The 23,146-nt window shown below is 40.3% G+C and overlaps 1 protein-coding gene across 1 annotated transcript in view; it reads right to left on the minus strand.

Annotated features, from left to right (window-relative positions):
• The window catches only part of CPQ (carboxypeptidase Q), a gene marked incomplete at its 3' end in the record, with an annotated part of 413,030 nt that overhangs the window by 122,758 nt on the left and 267,126 nt on the right, over positions 1-23,146 (minus strand). The window contains exon 6 of the mRNA XM_080693957.1: positions 3,883-4,084. Within this exon, the coding sequence (XP_080550083.1) occupies positions 3,883-4,084 (202 nt within the window). The remainder of the gene's footprint in view (positions 1-3,882; positions 4,085-23,146) is intronic.

The following is a 23,146-nucleotide window of genomic DNA, read 5'->3' on the forward strand; positions in this document are numbered from 1 at the left end:
CTTCTACCATGGCTCCAGCCTTGGAGCCTGCTGAGCATGGATGAACCTCTGAAACTGTGAGCCCAAATCAACCCTTCCTCCTTTTTAAGTTGTTTTTATTGGGTATTTGGTTATGGCAACAAAAATATGCCTAACATAAGACCTTAAAAGGAATCTAGAGTTTGGTGGAAAGAGCAGGAGTATGGAAGGTGATGGAATGAGAGGAGGCTGGAGTATCAAGATCTAGAACAGACAGGTTATGCAAAAAGTATATCTAAGATATTTATTTTTTAAAATTAGCTTTTCCTCAAATCCTTATAGATAGCCCATTAAATTTCATTTAGATGGGTGAAGGACATTATCTCTCTTCTCCCAAAGAGAATCCTTTCACAAATTGATCTATTTGTTTTTTATATTAGAATCATATTGGACTTTAATTCTATTTATACTCATAACTATTTTTTTATATTCAGTATATATAGAACATTAAAAATACAGTATCTAGGAATCATACGATCACCCCAGATTATAGACACTTAATGGGCTTAGAACATGGTAGGGGGTCTATAGATGTTTATTGCATCAGTGGAAGAAGCAAAAGAAAAAGTGAACCAATAAAACTATATAAAATGTGGAACTATTATTCTTCATTAATATTTTGAAATCAAAGTACGCAATTATTTAAATCATAAATAGTATTTTGAATGTTACCCTTAATGTTTGAGTTGTCATCATTTGCCAGATCTTTAAGAATACAGAATATGTAACGATCATGATCTATTTTTATCTTCTTTTTCAGATCAATTACGATTCTTTTTTTCTAAAGGTTTTAAAATTTCCAATAAGTAACAAAGGTTATAATATGAGCACTTCCATTGTTTCTTCCAGAAAGAGCCCAAGTCTGAAGTATCAAAAGCCAGCTCAAAAGTAATCAAGGAAAGGCATCAATAATTTGGCTCATCTTTCTAATACTCATGGAATTAAGAAAAGAATTCCAGGAAACATTCATAGTAGTCTAAATGAGCTACTGGCTTTCACTAAACCTTTCTGGTCTAAAGAGATAGAAAGGGGAGTAGAACAGAGAATGTAAGACGAAATAAGTAGTTATTTACAATAACAAACTCCTCTCTCCAAGAGGTAAATTATTTTGGAGCAGGAATGAACTGAAATCCTTTGCATAAGCAAGATGTGAGTAACATAAACATTTTAGACACTGCCAGAGATTTAGAAGGCCAATTTAGCATTCCAGACTCCCTGCCCCGATGCATATTGTGGGAAAAGGGCCCCAGCCTTGACACGAAAATGGCCCATTCTGTGGGTGACTTTGGTCCTTAGAGCAGTGTAGCCTCATGCAAGTTACTTAACCCTTCTGAGTCCATTTCATCATCTGCAAAATAGGCCAAATCGCACCTTCTTCACAGGATGGCTATATGGATTTGAAGACAGTGTCAGCAAAAAGCCTAACCAAGTACCCCATAAATAGTAGGAACTCAATAAATTGTAAGTTCTTTCTCAAGCAACAATAATGGACTCAAATCCTCTACTCCACTTCTCTAGGTAAAAAAAAATAAAATAAAAACAAAAAACCGACCCCACCGTGGCCAAGAGGGAAAAGCCGTCCTTACTGCAGCTGAAGACAATCAGATCAACTTGTTCAGTCCACACAAAACCATTTTTAGGGGGGGACATAAATCTGAAGGGATAAAACTGGAGCCAATTCTCATGATCTAATCCAGAAAACAAGAAATACCGTGTGTGTGTGTGTGTGTGTGTGTGTGTGTGTGTGTGTGTGTGTGTGTATTGCGGGGGATGGGACAGTAACTTATTGTTGTTGATTTTTGTCTTCTTGGTCCCAATTCTGTCCTAGGTTTTGGTTCCTTCTCACTTCTGGTATGTTTTTTTTTTTCAGTATTGGGGTTGGATCCCAGGGGCATTCTACCTCTAAACTACACTCCCAGCCTATTTTTTATTCTTTATTGTGAAACTGGGTCTCACTGAGTTGCAAAGGGCCTCACCAAGTAGCTGAGGCTGTCCTCAAACCACTATCCTCCTGTCTCAACCTCCCAAATGCTGGGATTACAAGTGTGTGCCACCACGCCCGGCTTCACATTTGGTTATCACCCTTAGGGGGTCTTCACTCAGATTCACTATGATCTTTTTCTAGTCTTTTTTAACAGCTGCCACTTGGTTGCTTATTTTTAAGCATTTCCTTTGGAAAAATGTAAGTCTCAGGAAATAATTTGAACAAATGATTTTGTACAGCTTAAATAGCAAACTTTCTTTCCTAAACTTTGCTCATGTTTCTCAATGACATTATATATACATACATATATATGCATATATATATATATATATATATATATATATATTTCTGTCTGAGTATTATATACTATCGTAAATGGAAATGTTGATTTCAGAGAATTATAAAATATGATTAAAATATATACAGACCAAGCAGAGAGGAATTAGGTCCTTATATAAAAATAAGAAAAAAACTACTTATATTTTTAGTTAATAAAGTTTAGTATAAACCTTAAGATCTAAAATATACTTTTAAAACTTATAATATCTCAAGAATAAGTTTTTTTTCAGGTCTGGGAATGGAACCCAGGGGCATTTGACCTTTGATCTACATCCCCTGCACTATTTTTTATTCTTTATTTTGAAACCAGGTCTCACTGAGTTGCAAAGGGCCTCACTAAGTAGCGGCTGGCCATGAACCACAATCCTCTGGTTTCAGCCTTCCGAATGTTGGGATTACAAATGTGCGCGAACACACCCAGCTAAGAATAAGTTTTTTATCTTTTTTTATTTTTTTATTTTTGAACCGGGGATGGAACTCAGAGTGCCACACCTGAAAGCAGGCTCTTTGCCACTGAGCTGCATTCGGCCCCAAGAATACTTTTTTTTTTTTTTTTTTTAAACCTTAAATCTATGTACTGTATTGTAGGTGAATTCTATTTATAGGAAGAAAAGAAAAAAAGCTGGAGTGGGCTGGAGACATTTTTTTTTTTTGTATTTATGAAATGTTTTGTAGCTGCAGAAAGGGCTCTGGAAACAGTACTGTTAAACTGTTTAGGGGCTGAGTCTCCTATATGCATAATAAAAATACAGAACAATTTGCAGATGGATTCTTGAATAATTTTTTTATTATGTATATAATGGTATTGAGGGAACCATCTAGGGCCATAAACACTTAAAACTCCTTTTCTTAGAGGCAAATTTTTAAAGTTGTATAAGTTTGTTTTCCAGACTATTTCTGCTTCTAGCTCTGTAACCTCCTCAGTTACACTCTGTGTTCCTGATGTCATCCCTGTCCCCACAGGCTTAGGGTTTCTCTCCAGGATACTCAAATGATAAATCACTAACCAGGGCAAGTTAGTTTATGTCCAATCTAACAAAGGTCTTTGCATGAAGGAAAAACTAAATGACTATCAGAAAACACTCCTTACACAAAGAATAGATCTCTGATGGCAGAATTTCAGATATCACACTATTTGTATAGAAAATTATTTGAGCCAGCAAAGATTTCAGAAATAAATTTTTCTGAAGATCTCAAAAAGATCACTCTCTCAAATCTTGGTCATGAGAGCATTATGCTACAGTCACCAAAGATAACCTCTGTAACAAAACAAAACCCAATTGATTTCTAGGCCAGATCCTAGAAATATTAAATCAGAATTTCTGGGTCTGAGAGAAGCTTATAATTCAAAAAGAGAAGACAGATGGGTAAGCAAGTACAAAGTATTATTATCTCAATTTGGAGATCATCTAATTACACCAAAACTAAGGGTTTCCATGCATTACTTGGCCTATCAGTAAACATTGCACCATATGAAACAGAAATTTTATTTTAATCAGTGACCGTGTAAAAGGAACACTCATTTTATCTTTCAGTCTTACCAGGCACGCCAGCTTGGATCCAGAAGCTAATGTCCGTCCCTTCTCCATCACTAAGGAGCCGAGTGATATTGAGGGGCTGCAGCAGGCTCATCACCTCCTGCATGATGGCCCTGGCCTTGTCGCTGCCAGTGAACTGCAGCCCAGTGGGCAGGAAGGTCCCTGAGTCAGACTCCATCACCAGGCTATAGTTGGAAATATTGGCCTACACAAAAGAGAAAAATGTCCAGTTCATATCTGTTGCTTCTGTGCTTTCTCCTTGGAAACCATAAAACAGTAATAGCAACAATTACACACTTCGCCTCCTCACAAGTTGTTGCCAAAATACACATGGCCCTGCCCGGCTGAGGGTCTGGTCTGCACTTTACCTAATGGTTCTGACAGGTGCATAATGACTCATCCTGGAATTTCCCAATCTTGAGGCCTGACTTGAAAGGTTTCAAGAAATATAATGAGGGGAAACATATGAGAACTGCTCAATCAATTCTACCAGCAGTAATATTCTTTCAAGTCATTTTCTTAAGTGTCTACTGTATACGTGTACATGATCCCTCCCAGGGGCAGAGGGCTTGGAAAGTGATGGGTGTGCTCAGATAAATAAAGCCTGCTCTGTGGATTTCTTTCTGCACCTCTCGCCTGTGAAGAGACACGCTATCTTATTTTAATTGTGAGTTCTGCTGCAGCTAAAAGGCATCAAACTGACAAGTTTGTCTTGGGTTTCTGGTTTTGTTGTTGTTCCATCTGTTGAATCCCCAGGGAGGGCAGTAATAGAACCAGACATGAAACACTGTTCTCCCTGGTGTACAACCACAACACTCTCATCCCGGGCAACTCTGCCAGGCTGCCGGTTTGTAAAATAAAGTGCAAATAAAGTCTGGTGGGAAAGCGCACAGTGATATTGTCACTGTGAGAGCTTAGAATATAACAGGCTCTCGACAGGTTGCACAGCTAAATTGCTACCCAACCCTCACTTGCCAGTTTAAGGGCCCTGGAACTGGCCAGGCCCTGTTTCCTAGGAGCCACTCTCTTCTCCAAGGCTATTCAACGCCACATTGGCTGACTTATTCCTGAGCTATCCTTGGACAGCCCTGCTCCTCACTCCTCATTTCTCCTCTTGTGCAATCAATAGAACCACTCGTACAGTGCTCCCAGAAAGTTCTCACATTCACAGTCTCCTTTGGTCTTTGACAATCCATAAAATCAATAAAGCAGCTTTACTGTTGATGTGGTTTTATAGGGGAGGGATCTGCAGATCAGAAAGGTCAAGGGATTGCTCAGAGTCACACAGCTGGCAGATGGTTGTGCTGGCCTTGAAATCCTATGCTTTCTGAAATTGCACTTTGCATCTGCTGGCATGGGACTAGAGTCCCTTGTTCTGGGTTAAAAGGATTTTTCACTTACATAACAATTTTGGAGTTGCATAAGCATTTTTTTACTGAAGGACATTCTGTCTTATAGTCTTTTCCTAACATTAGCTATGGAAGTGAACTGAGGCCAGGCAAATACAGTGGTGGGTTCCAAGAGAAGATGATTCCGGTATTAATAGGACTGGACTTGAGGCCAGAGACACCAGGATTTCTGTTGTCATTGTTAATGATGAGAAGGCTAACAAAGCAGAAACCTGCTCACATTTCCACTCCTATTTCTAAGGAATTTCTCTCTTCCTGATGCTTTTCACCAGAAGACCCAAGGCATAATAAAAATAGGCTACCTCAGCTTTCAGCTGTGGCTACCGCATTATGGTAGCATCATTAGAATTAATAATATGCAAAATATTTGCATTCCTGTCCTATATTCAGGTTCATTTAACAATACATTGCTGCTAGGTCAGCAGGTGAACATGTCATTTGGCAGTTTTAGTTCTCTTCTCTTGACAGCCCTGCAATACTCCTCAACCTGAACTCTCTACCTTTTCTGCAAAAAGGAGAAAAAAAATACATTTTGCAAATGAAAACAGAATTGAGTATTCTTGTATGCACGGGATTCCCATATTGCAGGCAGATTCTGTTTCCAACAAGAGACTCAGGCAAAGTGCTTCTAATTATGTACTGTTTAGGTTAAAAGTGGAGCTAGTTAGCAGTTTAGCTGTCAGACCCAAACTAATGAGCAGCTTGGTGAGGTGGTCAGAGCTGCAGATCCACTCTGTTCTGTTCCCAACACAGCAACAGACACAGGGTTACAGGGGGAGGTGACTTGCCTCTTCCTGCTTCTTAAGTCAGGACACCTTAGCTCTTGGCTTCTCCATCTGAAGGTTCAGGGAAATGTTCTTCCTAAGCCTGAATAATGAACCTGTGCATATGAAACATCTAGCACCTTTAAAGAAAATGCTTTTGTAGACCAGAGTAAAAAAGAGTAAAAAATATGAACTGAACTTACATATTCATTAAGTGCTTCTTGGCCTTCTTTAACTGCAAAGGAACAGGTGTCTTAGGGATGGGAGACTTCACAGCTTGGGAAAGCCACTATGCAATGTCACAGGATAGGAGTACAGAGAATAAGGTAAGCAATGTCACTTTCAGAGGTGCTATGGGCTATATACGTGGCAGCCATTTTGTAGAGAGATGAAGATCATGAGCTTTGGAGTTATCTAGACTGAGTTGGATCTTCTAGTTAATTCATCATTAGCTGTGTGACTTTGGGTACACCATGTAACCTCTCAGCTTCTTCTTCCATGAAATGGAAGTGATCATGGTACCCTCAGCTCAAAGAGTTGTAAGAGACTCACTGTAGAGTGTAAGGCCTAATGAGCACCGATAAACAGCAATGTCATTGTTGGCTTTTCAGCTTGTCCATCCCATGTGCTATTAAAATGAACGCTGTCACATTCCTCATTCCACAGACAAGCCCCTGAGGTTATCCAGCTGTCCCAAGGTTACCTGGCTAGTAAGTGGTATAGTCAGGACTCAACCCCAGAGGTCTACCTCTCCCTCTGTGTGTTCTCAATTTACTGCCCTGTCTACTGAGGGCAGACTTCTAACTTTCCAGCCACAAGTCCTCACTTTTTTTTTTTTTTTTGGTGGTACTGGGGTTCCTGGAAGCCCTTCTACCTCTGGGCTACACTCTCAGAACTATTTTATATTTTTATTTGGAAACAGGGTCTCCTAAGCCAGCGTGCGTGGCTGGCTTTGAACCTGCACGATCCTCCTGTCTCCGCCTCCCAAGCGCGGGGATTACAAGCGTGCGCCACCAAGCCCGGCCAAGTCCTCACTTTTAAGTCAGAAATATAGAGACTATACTTAAACAAACGTATAAATAAAAAAAAATTTTGTGACTACAATACAGAGTCTACTTGGATATAATTTATCATCCCTACTAATAAAGCAATTTAATTAAGCAAAGAAAGAAGTAAAAACAAAAACTAAAGCCAAAAGGAAACTTTTCCAAACTAGGGAATAATATAGCCTTCTAAGTATAATTTTAAAAAGCCTGAAACAATAAAACATCTTTTACAGCCAAATAAGACAGGATGTGTAGTTATCAGTAAGCCAGACTTCTGGTGTAGGTAGAGATATGTTTGATTTCCATTCATGTACAGTTCTATTAGCTGCTGCTAACATAATGGCAGTATTCTATTGTTTTCTACTTATATATAAACATCTCCATATGTTTTCGATAAAGAACTAAGGAAACAAGCCACCCACCGTCCATGACACTGCCTGTTCTCCACATGGATGCAGTTGTTATCTAATTGTTAGCACATGGGGAGGGAGTTGGGTAAACAAAATGTCTCTGCACAAAGAAACTGTAATGAATGGCTATGTCCCTGGGCTTTTAGGGCTGCTGCTTCTCAGGAATGTGTTGTCACCAACACCCAGAGGTCTGGGTATGCCCTGCACTGTTGGGGACACATAGTGGAGGTGAAAAGCTGATTATTGCTGGTGACAGGGAGCAGAGCAGAACTTCTTTTACTGAACCCATTTTAAGACACATAGCAAGATATTCATCCTCTTGTTTACAGGGTGTAGGAAGAAACCTACTCCTAGACGCTGAATGCTTTATTGTTGAGATAAGCACCACTGATTGAGACAAGCTGGGGCATATAGATGAGGCTGAGCAGCTCAATGGTACACTCAGATAGCATCTGTAAACCCCCCACTTTGCTCTCTTAATAAAGGAAACATCTCTCTATTAGGAGCCATGAAAACTCTCGTTCATTACCAGGTGATGAACGCAATGCAATGTAGAGAAATGCCCTCGGGTAACCTCTTAGGTTGGGATCATGGGATTAGTTAATACAGGCTTAGAATGGAAGATTCGTAACTCTGTCATGTGCTCCCATCACATCCTATAACACTTTTCTCTCTCTCTTTTTAAGGGTCAGGCTACTCTGCCAAAAAACAATTTGGTAACCATTAGCATTTTTTGGGTGCAACGCAAGATTAAAAAGAGGAAAACTGTTTAAAATACATATTGCATGTTTTAAAATGCTTATTTCCTAATATAAACACAGGGATGATGTTTGTGTTCTTTGCTTTTATAAAATTCCAAGCGATTCTTCAGAAATATAGACCCAAGTTTAATAACATCTCATCTCTTCCTAAATTTGGCTTTTTGGTTTAAAAGCTTTTATTTTCTCATAACTTAGAGAAAACAACTGATGAGAAAACCATGAGGAAATAGGCATATTTTCTCATGTTTCTCAGTAAGTATTTGGTTTTGCTTTAAAGTGACATCGAAATTCCAAAATCAAATGAATAAAAAAGAAAACAGGCCTCCTAATTATTTGAACTAATCATATCGCCTCCTCAATTCAATCTTCAAAGAAATAAAGTCCACATGCCACAGGGCAATAAGTCACAGCTCCACTTTCTTGCCCACTAAATGTTAAGATTTTTATAGATTTTATAATGATGGTGGTGACACTGTCTGGTCAGGTAAAAGCCCGAGGATGAGTTTTCAGGAGCAGATGGCATCCTTCTCAGATGAGCCAGTGGCCCTAGAAGTCCCTATTTCTAGTGGTGGGCATGGTGATTCTTTGGGGAGGGGGAGGGTACTAGAGATTGAACCCACAGACATTCTACTGCTGAGCTACACCACTATTATTATTATTATTACTATTATTATTATTATTATTATTATTATTATTAATTGGTGGTGCTGAGGGTGGAACTCAGGGCCCTACTACTCCTGGCTATGCCCCCAACCCTATTTTTTTTACTGAAATAGGTTTTTCTAAGTTGCTGAAAGCCTACTAAATGACTGAGGTTGGCTTGAACTTGTGATCATACAGTCTCAGCCTCTCAAGTACTGGGATTATAGGTACAAATAGCATCTTGCTAAGTGGCTAACTCTGGCCTCAAATCTGTAATCTTCCTCTCCCAGCTGCCCACATGTTAGGTCTACAGGTGTGCACCACCATGCAACTGAGTTAATGATTTTTCACAGAGCTATAGCTCAAAACACTTTCATGATCAGAGAGTTAGGTGAAGAAGTTTCTTCTGCTCTGCAAAGTCAGAAATAGGCTTTACTTTCTGGTCAGCTCCTGCTTGAAGTTTATGTGTTTATTTCTAATAGTCTCCTCCAGCATTTGGTTTTGAACTGTCTTGGGTACCCAAGGGAGAGCTAGGAAAAGAAAGATGACAAAAGTGTAGGGTCATAAGTTATTTTCATTTGGCAGCTGAACTGGATGCACCTTGGGGAAATGGATGGACCTGGGTAACCACCTACTGTGGTTCAGCCACCATCCTGTCTGTAGAAAGGAAAGAATAAATAGCTTCCAGAGACCCTTTTCCAGTCCTATCATTCCATGCATGAAGTGAGACAAACCCATGTCTTTAGGCAATCTCATTTATACAATGTCATGTTATTCAAAGCACTGGAAATCTCACTGAATTTTTCTCTTATGTTAGTCAGGTTCCATGGATAGCCCTTAGACTTACCAAAATCATAGGCTCCCTCCCTAAATGTCACTATGTTGATACTAGTGAATCAGCAGGCCAAAATATGACTTGAATGTTGGTTGAAATGTGTATTTTAGTTACATAGGAAATAGAACTATATTTACCTTGTTTTTAGGCAAAAAGAAATGCAATATCCATGGTATTTGGTAGATAGACTTTTTTAAAAGCTTATAAGGCAAATGAATGCCCATAACAGTTTCTGTTTTTCCCCTTGATGTTGTAGCAGCACATAAAGGCAAGGGACAAGCCTGTGTGGATCACTGTTGCATCTCCAGCTTAAGTAACAGCACCTATAGTAGTTGCTCAATAACTGCTGAAGGAAAAAGAAATGTCACAACTGGGCAAAGTTTGATATGACCCCAGAAGCAAATTGAGGGTATAACTTAGTTCTAGCTTGTAACTGCCTGGTGCATTACCGGGTTCTAAATATCTAGGACAAGAAAGCTTACCACTAGTTTCTTGAAAAAAAAAGCAACATTTTCCAATATTTATTTCTAAGAGAAATTATTTTGTGGCACTTTATATGAAGAATATTGAACAAAATAATGGACAGTCTCCAATAATAGTTTTTATAGAAGATGAATAAATACTTATTTTTCCTAACACTATTTCCTACATATTGATCCTCAATTAAAAGCAAAATATTAAGTCATATTTCAGTAAATGTGTTTCTTCAGGGAGCTAAATGTATTTATTCAATGGTTACTAAGACAGAAATTAAGGAATAGGGTGGTCATCCATCCCTATTTACCCTATTTGCCAACTTTACATCCCTAGTCTTGGTAAGTTATTAACAGAGTCTCCTTTCTCTTGGGAAGGTTTCCTTGCTATAACAATAAATCATACTGTCAACACACCTATGAAAAGATTTGATATAGAGATGAAGATAAAATTGCTTTCCCCTAGGAGTTCAGAGTTTGCCATCAGAGACAATAATTGGTGGGTACATTAAATATTATAGGTTCTATGAATATGTACAAAGAGGAGAAAGGGGCTACTAGAAACATTAATAAAAACTTGATAGAAGAAGTGATGTTCAGCCTAAGAAAGTCCTGTAGCCTGGAAGTTCTCTGTGGGAACAAGGACCACATTAGTTCCTTAGTATATCTCCAGGATCTAGATACAAGGCATCCAGTATTTGAAAAATACTTATCAAATGAGTACATGAATGAGTGATGCTATTCTGTGCATCCAAATAATGTTGCTAGAAAGGCAGTTTTCCAAGAAAGGAGCTGAGCCCAGGCATAACTACAAGCATGTTCAAGAATGTACAAGAATAGCCCATTCTCAGATATCAAGTGTCCCTCCAAGAAGTTTTATAGGAGTTAGCAAGAAATTCAGGATTGAGCTCACTACTGAGAATTAAATTGCAGATATTGGATGGAGCTGCATGTGACACTGGCTTACTGGAAATACTTCCTTCCCTTGGCTTCTGGGACCTCATATGCTTGGCTCTCCCCAGGTCTTCCTTACTCCTCATTTTTCTTGGCTGTTTTTCTCATCTCCCTGAGTTCTAGATGTTGGGGTGGTCAGACACAGTCTAAGAGTCTCTTCTTTCTCTATCCACATCTCCTCTGTTGTAATTCTCAACCAGGCTTATGGTTTTAAGTAAATCTATTTGGCATTAAAGTCCCAATTCATGTTTCCATGAGTCTTTATGAGTTTCAGACTCATAGCTAACCGCTACTCAGCATCTCCACTTATACTTCTAATTCTGTATTAGGTTTCCATGTTGGTTTAACAAATTGCCACAAACTCAGTGACTTATACCAATGCAAATTTATTCTCTGAATGAAACAGACTTCCTCTGAAATTATAGACAGCTTTCTTATAATTTCTCCTCCTCCTTCTCCTTCTTCTTCTTTCTTCTTCTTCTTCTTCTTCCTCTCTCTCTCTCTCTCTCTCTCTCTCTCTCTCTCTCTTTCCACTGGGGATTGAACTCAGGGGCATTCTATTTCCAAACTACACCCCTCACCCTTTTATTTTGAAATAGGGTCTCACTACATTGCTGAAGCTGGCCTTGAACCTGTGATCCTCCTGGCTCAGCCTCCCCTCCCAAGTAGTGGGATTACAAGTATGCACCACTATATACTTCCTCTCTCTTATAAAAGTTTCCCTTGTCCTTGTATTCTCTGAAGATGCATATTTTTGTGTGTGTGTGTTTGTGGTACTGGGGTTTCTGGAAGCCCTTCTACCCCAGGGCTACACTCCCAGACCCATTTTATATTTTTATTTTATATTTTATTTTATAAAGATGCAGATTTGAAATGAGAAAGTTTCACCGGGCGTGGTGGCGCACGCTTCTATTCCTCGCGCTTGGGAGGCGGAGACAGGAGGATCGCGCATGTTCGAAGCCAGCCCCGCTGGCTTAGGAGACCCTGTTTCCAAATAAAAAAGTATAAAAAATAGGTCTGGGAGCGTGGCCTGGAGGTAGAAGGGCTTCCAGGAACCCCAGTACCACAAAAAAAAAAAAAAAAAAAAAGAAAGAAAAAGAAAAAAAGAAATGAGAAAGTTTCCTCTATCTTCTTTCAAAGCTGGCTTTCAATGAAACTCATTTTCCTGCCAATTTGACTTTTAAGTATTTGTGGAGCTTGAGCAGTGGCTGAGCCTAGCCTCTTGATCTGCCTGGTTATAGTTCTGCACTGTCACATTAAGAGTTATGGATGTTGTAAGTCTGAAATAAGTCTCATAGAGCTCAAATCTAAGAGTCAAGGTTGGTTCTTTCTGGGGGCTGCAGGGGAGAATCCCTTCCTTGCCAGGGCTGCCTTGTCCATTCACTCATGCTGCCCATTGCATGGCCTTTTCTCCTCCTTTCATTGCATTTTTCTCTCCCTCTTTTGGTATTTTTATTCTCCTCTTCCAAGAAGGATTCAACTTAGTAAATAATAAAAACATCCTTCCAGTTGCTGAGTCTAAAAAATGTTGACAGTCATTCTTTACTCCTGTCTTACCTTTATACCCCAGATAAGGCAACCTTGCAACAAATCCTATTGGCCCTAATGTCATAATAGACCTTCTTTCCAGAAACTTCTCCCCAGCCCCACCATCCCATGGGGTACTGTCATGGCTCCAGCCCTTACCATCCTTCAGCCTGTTCTCTTTGCAGAGTGATCCTGTTACAAAACCTGAGCCAGACAATCCTATTGCTCATCTCAAACCCTCTACAAGGTTTCCATCTCACCCAAAGTAAGAAGCAAAGCCTTGATGTTCATCCATGAGCCCTGGCTGTGGGGCTTGGCCTCCCCTCATTCCTCTGTCCTTACCTTCTCATTTCTGCCTCGATTTCACTACCAGCCACCTGGAATTCCTCAACAATCTGTCACTTGTACCTGCTACTCCCTCAGGCTTTTACACTCTTCCTCTGGGCAGCTTCCCTCAGGGCTCTGCTGGAATACCTTCTACTAAGAGAATTCTTCCTGACCACCTTATGTAAAATAATCCCCCTGCAATGTTTCTGATAGCAATTCCTAACCCCACCGCTTGGCTTTAATTTCCTTCTTCTTATCCTCAGTAAGGCCTCATTTTTATTAAGCTTCTTCCTCTACTTCCTCAAGAACATATAGTTCCTGATGAAAGAGACTTTCTTGTGTTTTCCACTTGTGACACATGGTTTAATAGCTATAAACTCTTCCCTTCTCTCTCTCTCTCTCTCTCTCTCTCTCTCTCTCTCTCTCTCTCTCTCTCTCTTTTTTGGTGGTATTGGGGATGGAACCCAGGGGCCTTCTTCCTCCAGATTACACTCCCAGACCTATTTTATATTTTATTTGGAAACAGGGTCTCTTAAACCAGCAGAGTCTGGCTTCGAACCTGTGCGATCCTCCTGTCTCAGTTTCCCAAGCGTGGGGATTACAAGTGTGCGCCACCACGCCCGGCTTTTACACTCTTCCCTTCTCTATACCAATGTCCTTTTGCAATGTGATCCTGCCATTCCTTTCACCAAGAGCTTCAGTCCCTTTACCTGCCACTAAATCTGGGTTGGCCTTCTGACTCTCTTACCAACAGACTCTGGCAGAGGTGACCATGTGTGACAAAGGGGCATGGGTCCCAAGAAGCCTCACAGCTTCCATCTCATCTTTTGCAACCCGAAGATGGATACGTAAGAAAACTTTGGGTCGATGTTCCACTGGGGAGAACAGCCCATCTGATGCCAGTTCCAGCTTCTCTACACAAGAATGAGACCATCTTTCACTGTCCAGACAAGCTGCTAGTTGATCACAGTTCCAGTGACCAAGGTTGGCACATAAAACTCAGGACATCCAGTTGAATTTGACTTTAAGTTAAACAATAAGCAATTTTTGTATAAATATGTCCTATGCAATATTTTGAAGCAGACACACTCCCTATGATAGGGATACTAGTGTAGTGATCAGTGTTCCATAGCTATTTGTTGAATAAGTATAAAGATTTTATATTACCACTTCAAAGCAGACTCGTGTATTTATGAATCACCTGGCTATGTGGGAAAGTTAGAATTTGGGCATTAAAAAAACTGATGAGTCAGATTTGTTATCTTGCCTGGTGCTCAGTCAGTTGAGGTAGGTTCAGAAGCACAAAAACCCTTCTCCAAATCTGCTGAAATGCCTAAGCACTTAGTTGAGTTCTCAGAATTCTTCATCAAAAGAAAGGAAGAAATGATCTTGGCCAGGAAGATTCTGGGGGCAAGAGTTACTAGGTATTTGGTATTGTGATTAAAAAAGCCTCAAGGTGTCTATGTGATATTGATGTGAGCCTCAAAGAAGACTGATTAAGTTAGCCACAAAAAGTCACCTGATACAACTGGGTCAGTGGTTTGTTGAATGGTGAGAGATAGGTAGGGCAGCTTATTGGCCATGATGGCCCTGGGAGGAGGAGAGGTGAAGACAGCAGGAATAGGAAAGAAACAGCTGAGAGAGAGAGAGAGAGAAGAGAGAGAGAGAGAGAGAGAGAGAGAGAGAGAGAGAGAGAGAGAGAGAGAGAGAGAGAGAGAGAGGCACCCCCAGTGAGGCTCATGAGGTCAGGGTGGTGGAGCAGGATACTGGGGAGCTCTGACCTTGGGGACCAGAAGCCTTAAAGATGAAGGGACAGGAATCTAACAGCACTGTGTTTCTCAGAGGGCAAAAACAACAGCCACAGTGTTGAAAGCATAGCACGTGAGCTCCCACTGGACAGGAGGGGGAGGTGTTGAGAGAGGGAAATATCATTGTCGATTAGGATGAAGCTTTTGCCTGGAGTAAACTACATGCCCGTGGCCAGTGAGCGAGCTCTTCCCTAATTTCCTCACTCTTGCCAGGCTTCCTACCTGACCTTCCCCGTGAACACCTGCTGCACCTAACTTACTGGGTCCTGAGGTGAGCTCCCGATCTCCACCTCACCTCTCTCCCCCTGACTCCTCCTCTTCCAGCTGCTCAGGTCCCACATGGTGGAGTCACGCCCGCTGGTGTTTCCCTTCTTGCCTCTGTGGCTGTCACACTGGTATAGCCACCACCTTCTCCTGCCTGGGCGACAGCCATGCTGCAGGTCTAGTCCCCTTCAGTGTCTTCTCACCCAGCAGCAGAATAATCATTTTAAATTGCTAGTTCAGATCATGATATTCCTCTGCTCAAGAGCCTCCGATAGTTCCAATGTCACTCAGAGAAAAATGGCTCAGGTCTGGCTCCATCTGGACTTCTTTATAGTAGCAATAACCTCATGTCCAACTACTTTCCTTTCTTGGTTCCACCTTGAGCTCTCTGGCTTCCTCCCAGTTCCCTGAAGGCAGAGCATAGTCTCCATCAGCACCCTTGCAGCAACAGCTCTTGGCTCTCCCTGGGAGGCTCTCTTCTAGATATCCAGGTGGCTCTCTCCTTTATCTTCCTCAGATATTTACACAAATATGAAGTCTTTCTTGTCCCCTTCCATCAGTCCTCTTCTCTCTTCTCTGTTTCCTGTTTTACTTTCCTCCTCAGCAGTCATCTTGATCTAACATGTTATTTTTACCTATTTATCTAGTTTCTTATCAATATTGATCTATGCCAATGGAAGCAAGATGAGAAGAAAACTTAAACAGTGACTGGCACTTAGGAGGCTGTCAGTAATACGTGCTGAGCCAAAGAATAAATACAGGCATGTGTTGAAACACATATACATATGTATATTTTTATTTGTAAACACATATACATATGTATATTTTTATTTGTAAACAACCCATACGAACATAGAACCAGGTCCCATTTGGTGATAATGCAACAGCAGGTTTTATTTTTTAATCTGTTGTTGCTATTGTTTAACTTTCTAAAGCAAGACTAGGGCTCAACAACTAAGGTAGTAAGCTCAATTTTAGTGTATATTCTTCTGAAGCCATATAAATACATGTTTTGAGGAGATCTGTTATAAAGACTAAAAATACATAGTTTCTACTCATAGAAGCTGTGAGTCCACCGTTTCCAGGAACAGACTGCAGAGGAAGGTAAGGGGACAGAGGGCTCTTCAGTGTGTGCTAAGTCATGGTGAGTCAGGGCAAGAAGCTCTGGTGTGCTGCTCCGCAGCAGAGTGACCGCAAATAACGATGATGTACTGTACATTTTGCAAAGCTAGAAGAAAGGATTTTGAGAGTTTTTACCTGAAAAGATGGTAAATGTTTGAGGAGATAGATACTTAACCTGACTTAAACAGTACAGAATGTATGTAATACAACATTACATGTTACCCATTAATAGGCACAATTTTAAACATTTTATGTATCAGTTATAAAGAAGTTTGGTCAAAAATGAAAAGAGGAATGTGGGAAGGAAGTGGATGAGGCTACAAAAGGTCGGCCTAAAGGATTCTGCTGGTGCTGAAAATGTCCTGTCCTATCTGCCTCAAGATCCCAGCTATAATGTTTCACTATGATTTTGCAAGATATGGCTATTGGAGAAAACTGGGTAAAAGGCACATGTGATCTCTCTGTTTTATTATTTATTTATTTATTATTTATTGCGGTACTGGGGATGGAACCCAGGGGCACTGTACCTATGAGCTACACTCCAGCCCTATTTTTTAGTCTTTTTATTTTTGAAACAGGGTCTCACTGAGTTGCAAAGGGCCTCACTAAGTAGCTGAGGCTTTCCATGAACCACAATCCTACAGTTTCAGCCTCCCAGATGCTGGGATTACAAGTGGCACCACCATACCCAGCTTTGTTATTTTTTATATAACTGCAAGAGATTATGTCCTTTTCATAGAATAAAAAATTAATAATTTCAAAATAGCACTAAATAAATACCTTATAGAACCTATAGAAAGTAAAAGTGATTTGGGAAGAAAGTGGCCACACATTATCAAAATACAAAAAAAAAATTTTAAGTTTATTTTCTTCAGAAATTAGAATAACCGGACGTGGTGGTACATACTTGTAATCCTAGCATTTGGGAGGCTGAGATAGGAGAATAGTGGTTTAAGGACAGCCTTAGCTACTATTTAGTGAGGTCCTTTGCAATCCAGTGAGCCCCTATTTCAAGATAAAGAATTTAAAAAACTATGGCTGAGGGTGTAGCTTTGAGGTAGAATGCTCCTGGGTTCTATTTCCAGTACCATATATTAAGTATATACATTTAAAACCTTAAGGATTGTTATCTAAAGTTAGTACACCATGAGGTTAATAATAAATGATAAAATCAGCAAGTCTCAATTATAGAAACCAATAAATGTATTCTGGGACTACTTTGACAAGCTTTAACAGTCACTTTACATACTGCCAAAGTTTTAAAGTGTTCAGGAAAAATGAAGGCAAATAATAAACAGATGAGGCAATTTAGTTTTGAGAAGAGTTAAGATAATTTAATAGGTTAGTTTCGATAAAAGGAGGCCAAGGAATTATAGCGATTACAGAATAAAAAAAATCCAAATAGGTATCTGTATTGAGCTCAGGAAGGCGAAGAAAAACAATTTCCCTCATCTGAGAATAGTAATAAACAGCAACAGTAATCACCTGCAGGTAGAAGAGGAAAATAGCTATGGTAGAAAATAGCGTCAAATATGTTGGAAATAATGATCATTCCCAGAAGCCACCTAAGGACCACGTAGGAACAGGGAACAGCAGCGATGCTCAAGGTAAGTCAATTCAAAGCAGCTGGCACACAGACTCTTCTTCCACGTCCTTTTTGGCTTTGCATGTTCTTTATCAGGAGTGTCACTGATAATGAAGGCCATGCAGGTGACCAGGGTGATAACCCTGAGGGGCTGTTAGCCCCGGAGCAGGGTGGATACAATTCCCATGTCCCCAGTGATAGCCACCTGGGGAAGGAAGAAGGTGATATGCAGATGCCAAGGCCATTGATGGACTTCTTGGCCAGTAGATAAAAAATAAGCAAATTACTCAATTATCCTGGGCCTCAGTTTATTCATTTGTAAAAAAAAAAAAAAGGACAGTAATAGGCAGGAACCATTATTTTGTGGGTTTATTCTAAGGTGGGAGTTCTTAATCTCAGATCCCTTGGGGATTTAAAGATTTGGAGCATGTCTGTGAACCTTAATATGAAAAAAATAACATCTTTATTTTCACTGACCTCTAAATAAAATTGAGAACTTTCTTTAATTATGACTATAAGCCACAAACCACAGTAGTATTGGCAGAACCTGTCACTTTCTCCCAAATAGAAATCAGATATTTTCATGTCACATTTGACTTGTGAAAGAAATCTTAAAATAATCTTTATGTCCATCACTACTTTGATAATTAAATGCTTCAAAATCTTATGTGATGTCCTAAACACATATAAAATTATAGCATACATTTAAATTTCAGATAAATAATTGTAATAAATTAATGCCTTTATATACTGTGCATTTTATTTTTTGCATTCAAAAATATTACTTGAGAAGAGGTACATAGGTTTCTCCAGATGGTCAGAGTGGTCCATACACAAGCAATGGCCAAGGACCTCTGGGGGCAAATGGGATCTTTGTTAGTAAGGTAATCGTGATAATTATTTCTGCTATTGTTATTATTATACTCAACGAGAATTTGTTTTCCCTAAACATGTGGTTTGAAGTCTTGGTTCTGTAACATAATAGTTAATTGACTTTGGCAATCAATAATCTCTCTGAGCATCATACCCTCTTTAACAAAGCAAAGACTTAAATTTAATAAGGTTGTTCTGAGAACTGCATGGATTTATTATATGTATGTAAAGGTATATCATATGCCAAGCTATTCTGTTCTCTTGAGACATATTATGAATGAGATTGACTAGTAAGTAGAATACTGACCTAAGTTACCATCCAAGCCTGGGCACCTCTGAGAGTGAAAGGGAATGTCCTCAGTAATTCTGCAGGACAAGACTGTCTCAAGCAAATCAGGAACCAAAGGGCCACAAAATGCTACATTTCTGATTTTTTGGTATCACCTGTTTCTGCCACTATAATATCCAATCAATAAACAACAGATTTCTTTTTGTCCAAGAGTCACATTTTCTACTTATTTTAACATTTTAGAATGTATCTTGTTGATGCATTCCATAACAAAATTGCCAAGCACTAGGCAAAGAAACAAACTGTGCCATAAATTAATTGGCAATTAATTGTGCAGAATCCATCAGGTAGAAAGGGCCTCAGGTAATGCATTTCACACCTCACTGAAGTTATTTGCACCGGTGTCGACACAGATCATTAAATGGAAAATTCGGGTCCCTAATTATTTATTATAATTCTTCATAAAATTTGCATGTATGCAGAATATTGATTTTGATATGAGAGGCAGAACAATTAAGAGTCTTAGCCAAGTGTTGTGATGCATGCCTATAATCCTAGTATTTGAGAGGCTGAGACAGAAAGATTGCAGGTTCTAGACTAGCCAGAGCAAGACTCTCAGAAACCTATTGAGACCCTATTTCAAAACAAAAATAAAAAAAGTTGACAGTGTAACTCAGAGGTAGTACACCCCTGGATTGAATCCCCAGTAACACACAAACACACATACATCAATAGAAATCACTGAGTCTTTACACTAGATCGTAGTATAAGATTTTTAAAAGGCTGGTATAGGAGGAGATTCAAAATGGCGACTGAGGGACACAGCACTTCTCGGTAGTTGAAAGAAATAAAGTTCAACTACCAAGAAAGCAGTGTCTTAACCAACAAAATAAATATATCTCAGAAACCAAAACTGATCCAGGAACCTCGGCGGAAGAAATCCAGGAACCCTGAACTGCGGGAAAAATAAAAGTCGAGTATCGGATCTGCTGCAGCCACAGCGGGGCCACCGGCACCAGCACGGGCTGTCCACCCAAACCATAGTCCCTGGACCTGACTTACACCAACCAATGTGGCAACAAAATCCAAAAGGAAAAGTCTTTCGGGGACCCAGGGTGTCAGCGAGCAAAGTCACCTCTGTGCCAGACGGCCCGCTGCTGGTAAGCCACCCTGCCCGAGGCTCGAGGCTCAGGCTCCGCTCCCCGCAGTGCCCCCTGGGCTGCTACCACCTCCGGCTCCAGCCCAGCCCCGGCCCAGCACCTTCTTGGCGGCTGCAGCCTCAGGCCCCAGCACCGACCCAGCCCAAGCCCAAACCCGCGCAGTCCCATCCGGAGGATCTGAGGCACAGCCACAAGAAGGCGCGGCCCAGCCCAATTTACCTCACAAAACAGACTCTGGGACTACTGCAGAAAAAATCCAGTAATTTTGACCTGTGTGAGTCTCTGCAACACCCACAAAAGGTGCCATATCGAGCCGCCGACCCAAAAAGGATTTTGGGGAATGGCAACACTGGCAGCCCTATGAACTGTCTAAGAGTCTGAAAGTGATCATAGAGCTCTAACATCCCAGACTTCGAGATTAGCTGAATCCATGAGCGGCACTGTTGGCGCACCAGAAGAGGCACCCACAGAGACACTGGGAGACCTGCAGGGTCCCTGACACAGACCCCGACACTCCCCCCCCCCCCTGCCCAGAACAAGATATGGAAGAACTTATGGAAGAACTGCCAGCCTGTCAGAGCTTCTGATTGGGCTGCCAGGTAACAGCGTGACTCAGATGAGCCATGGGAGTCAGTGGGCACGCACCGAGTGTCACTAGACACTGTGACAACTGAGGGTGCCAGTGTCCACACAGAGGAACATGTTCAACCCCACTGACACAACAAAGGCACTTAAGGCGTGACACTTGCACAGAGCCACACCGTATGTTAGTAAAATAGTGTACTGGTATTGGGAAGAGAGTTTAAAAAGTATTAATGTGTCAATACTGGGAAAGATGTCCAGTCTTGAAATATGTCTTCTTTACTAAGAAAGCCAGGGTTAGCTAACATGTCCTTGCATTCCTAAGAACAATTTAACACATTTTGGGGGAGAAGACGAAAGGTAAAAGCCTGTGTCTGGAGACAGAGATGCCTCCCCCTCCGGCCATAAATCTGGGCCTGTGTTTGGAGACAGAGATGTCTCCCTCTTTAGGCCATAAATTCGGCTGGAGAGATAACAGAAGCAGAGCCAGGGTTGGAGATAAGGGGTAACATGATCTCCAAAATCAGAGGGACCTGATGGACTTAGACAGGATAAAAATTCAGTAAACTGGAGTTCGTTGGCATTTTCATTCGAATTGCCCCCCTGGGCCTTGCTCCGGCACAGGGCTGTAACTATCTCTATATTTCTATCTTTTTAATAAACTTCTTTAAATCTGCAGCAGCTGTCCAAGCGATGAATACTTATTCTTAGCTTAGGACAAGAATCCACGGTTTTTCTGTTTGTCTCTGTGTGTCTGGTGGTGGTGGGGGGATTATTTCACACCACACACCTTTCCCCCCCAACCTATCCCCTCCAACAATAGGACTGTTTCCTTCTCTATTTTTTATTCTTTAAATTTTTATTTATTTTTTATCTTCTTTTTTGTTGCCAATTTTTGTTTTATTGTTTTGGTTATTTTTCTTCTTTTATCTTTTTTTGGTTTCTGGGTCTTATTTTTTTGGTTTCTCAGTTTTTTGGGGGTGGTTATTATTCCTTTTTTTCCTTTCTTCCTTTTTTACTTTTATTTGGGTTTCTTGTTTGGATCTTTCACTTCATATCACATGGTTGTTAGGTTGTTTTATTTTGCTTTATGTTTATCCTGTTTACTCTCTTAACCCTTCTTATTCTCTTCTGGCATTCCATTATTGTGTTGTTGATGCTGCTGTTTATATTTGATGTATAATAGTCTTTCTACCTTATTTTGTTACTTTATCCATCTGTATGTGAGCCTTCCCCCTACTCCCTCCACAAAAGTCTACAATTCAGACTATCAACTAGCTTCCTTCAAATCTTTCCCCTTGTCCTCTAACTGTAGCTCTTTCTTTAACACACAGTTTCTCACATCTCCATACTTAAATATTCTGATAAATACAAGAGTCCTACTATCTAACATTCTCCCATTCTCAACCTGATTCAACCCCATTATACTTAAATTCCTCCACAACCTAATTATATTCTCTACCTTACCCAACTCCTGCACCCATCACCCTAGCTACTCCACCATCACCCAATTCTCACCACTCAAAAAAGTACTGCTTACCTGTTGACTCTTCTAAATCCCTACCACTAAGACTGGTCTATACACAATATCCACAATCAATGGAAAGACAACAGAAGAACAGGCCTGAGAACCTCAAAAATATGAGAACCAGGAATAGTGGAGAAATGCCAGAAGTCACGAATACTGACCTACAAGAAATGCAAGAAGGGGAGTTTCGAATCTTGATTTACAATATGATGAAAGGATTTAAAAAGTCTAGATGAGATGAAAGATGAGTTAGAAACACTAAGACAGAATCAGAAAGAAGTCTGGAATGAAATGAAAGAGTCAATAAGTGAAATGAAGACAGCAATAGAAAGAAATTCTGGAAGATTAGATGAAATGGAAAACAGAATATCACTGTTAGAAGACAGTACATCCAAAACTGAAAACATGGTCAGCGATATACAGAAATCTTTACAGCAACAAAACCTAAACACCCAGCAAATATGGGATAATATGAAGCATCCTAACTTATGGATAATAGGCATTGAAGAAGGGATAGAGTTACAGACCAAGGGCATCCGTAATCTCTTCAAAGAAATAATTTCAGAGAATTATCCAAACATAGGAAAAGACTTGGATCTTCATGTCCAGGAGGCATACAGAACGCCATTGAGACAGGACCAAAGAAGGACCTCCCCACGCCACATAATAACCAAAATGACCAACATAGAGGCCAAGGAAGGAATCTTAAAAGCAGTAAGAACAAAAGGACAGGTGACATATAGAGACAAAACAATAAGAATCACCGTAGACTATACAACCTAGGTCATGAATGCTCGGAGAGACTGGTACAACGTGATTCAGACCCTGGAAGAAAAGAACTTCCAACCAAAACTACTTAATCCAGCAAAACTACTATTCAAAATCAATGGGGAAACAAAAGTGTTTCA

Source organism: Muscardinus avellanarius, assembly GCF_963383645.1.
Source record: "Muscardinus avellanarius genome assembly, chromosome: 4".
Classification (NCBI taxonomy): domain Eukaryota; kingdom Metazoa; phylum Chordata; class Mammalia; order Rodentia; family Gliridae; genus Muscardinus; species Muscardinus avellanarius.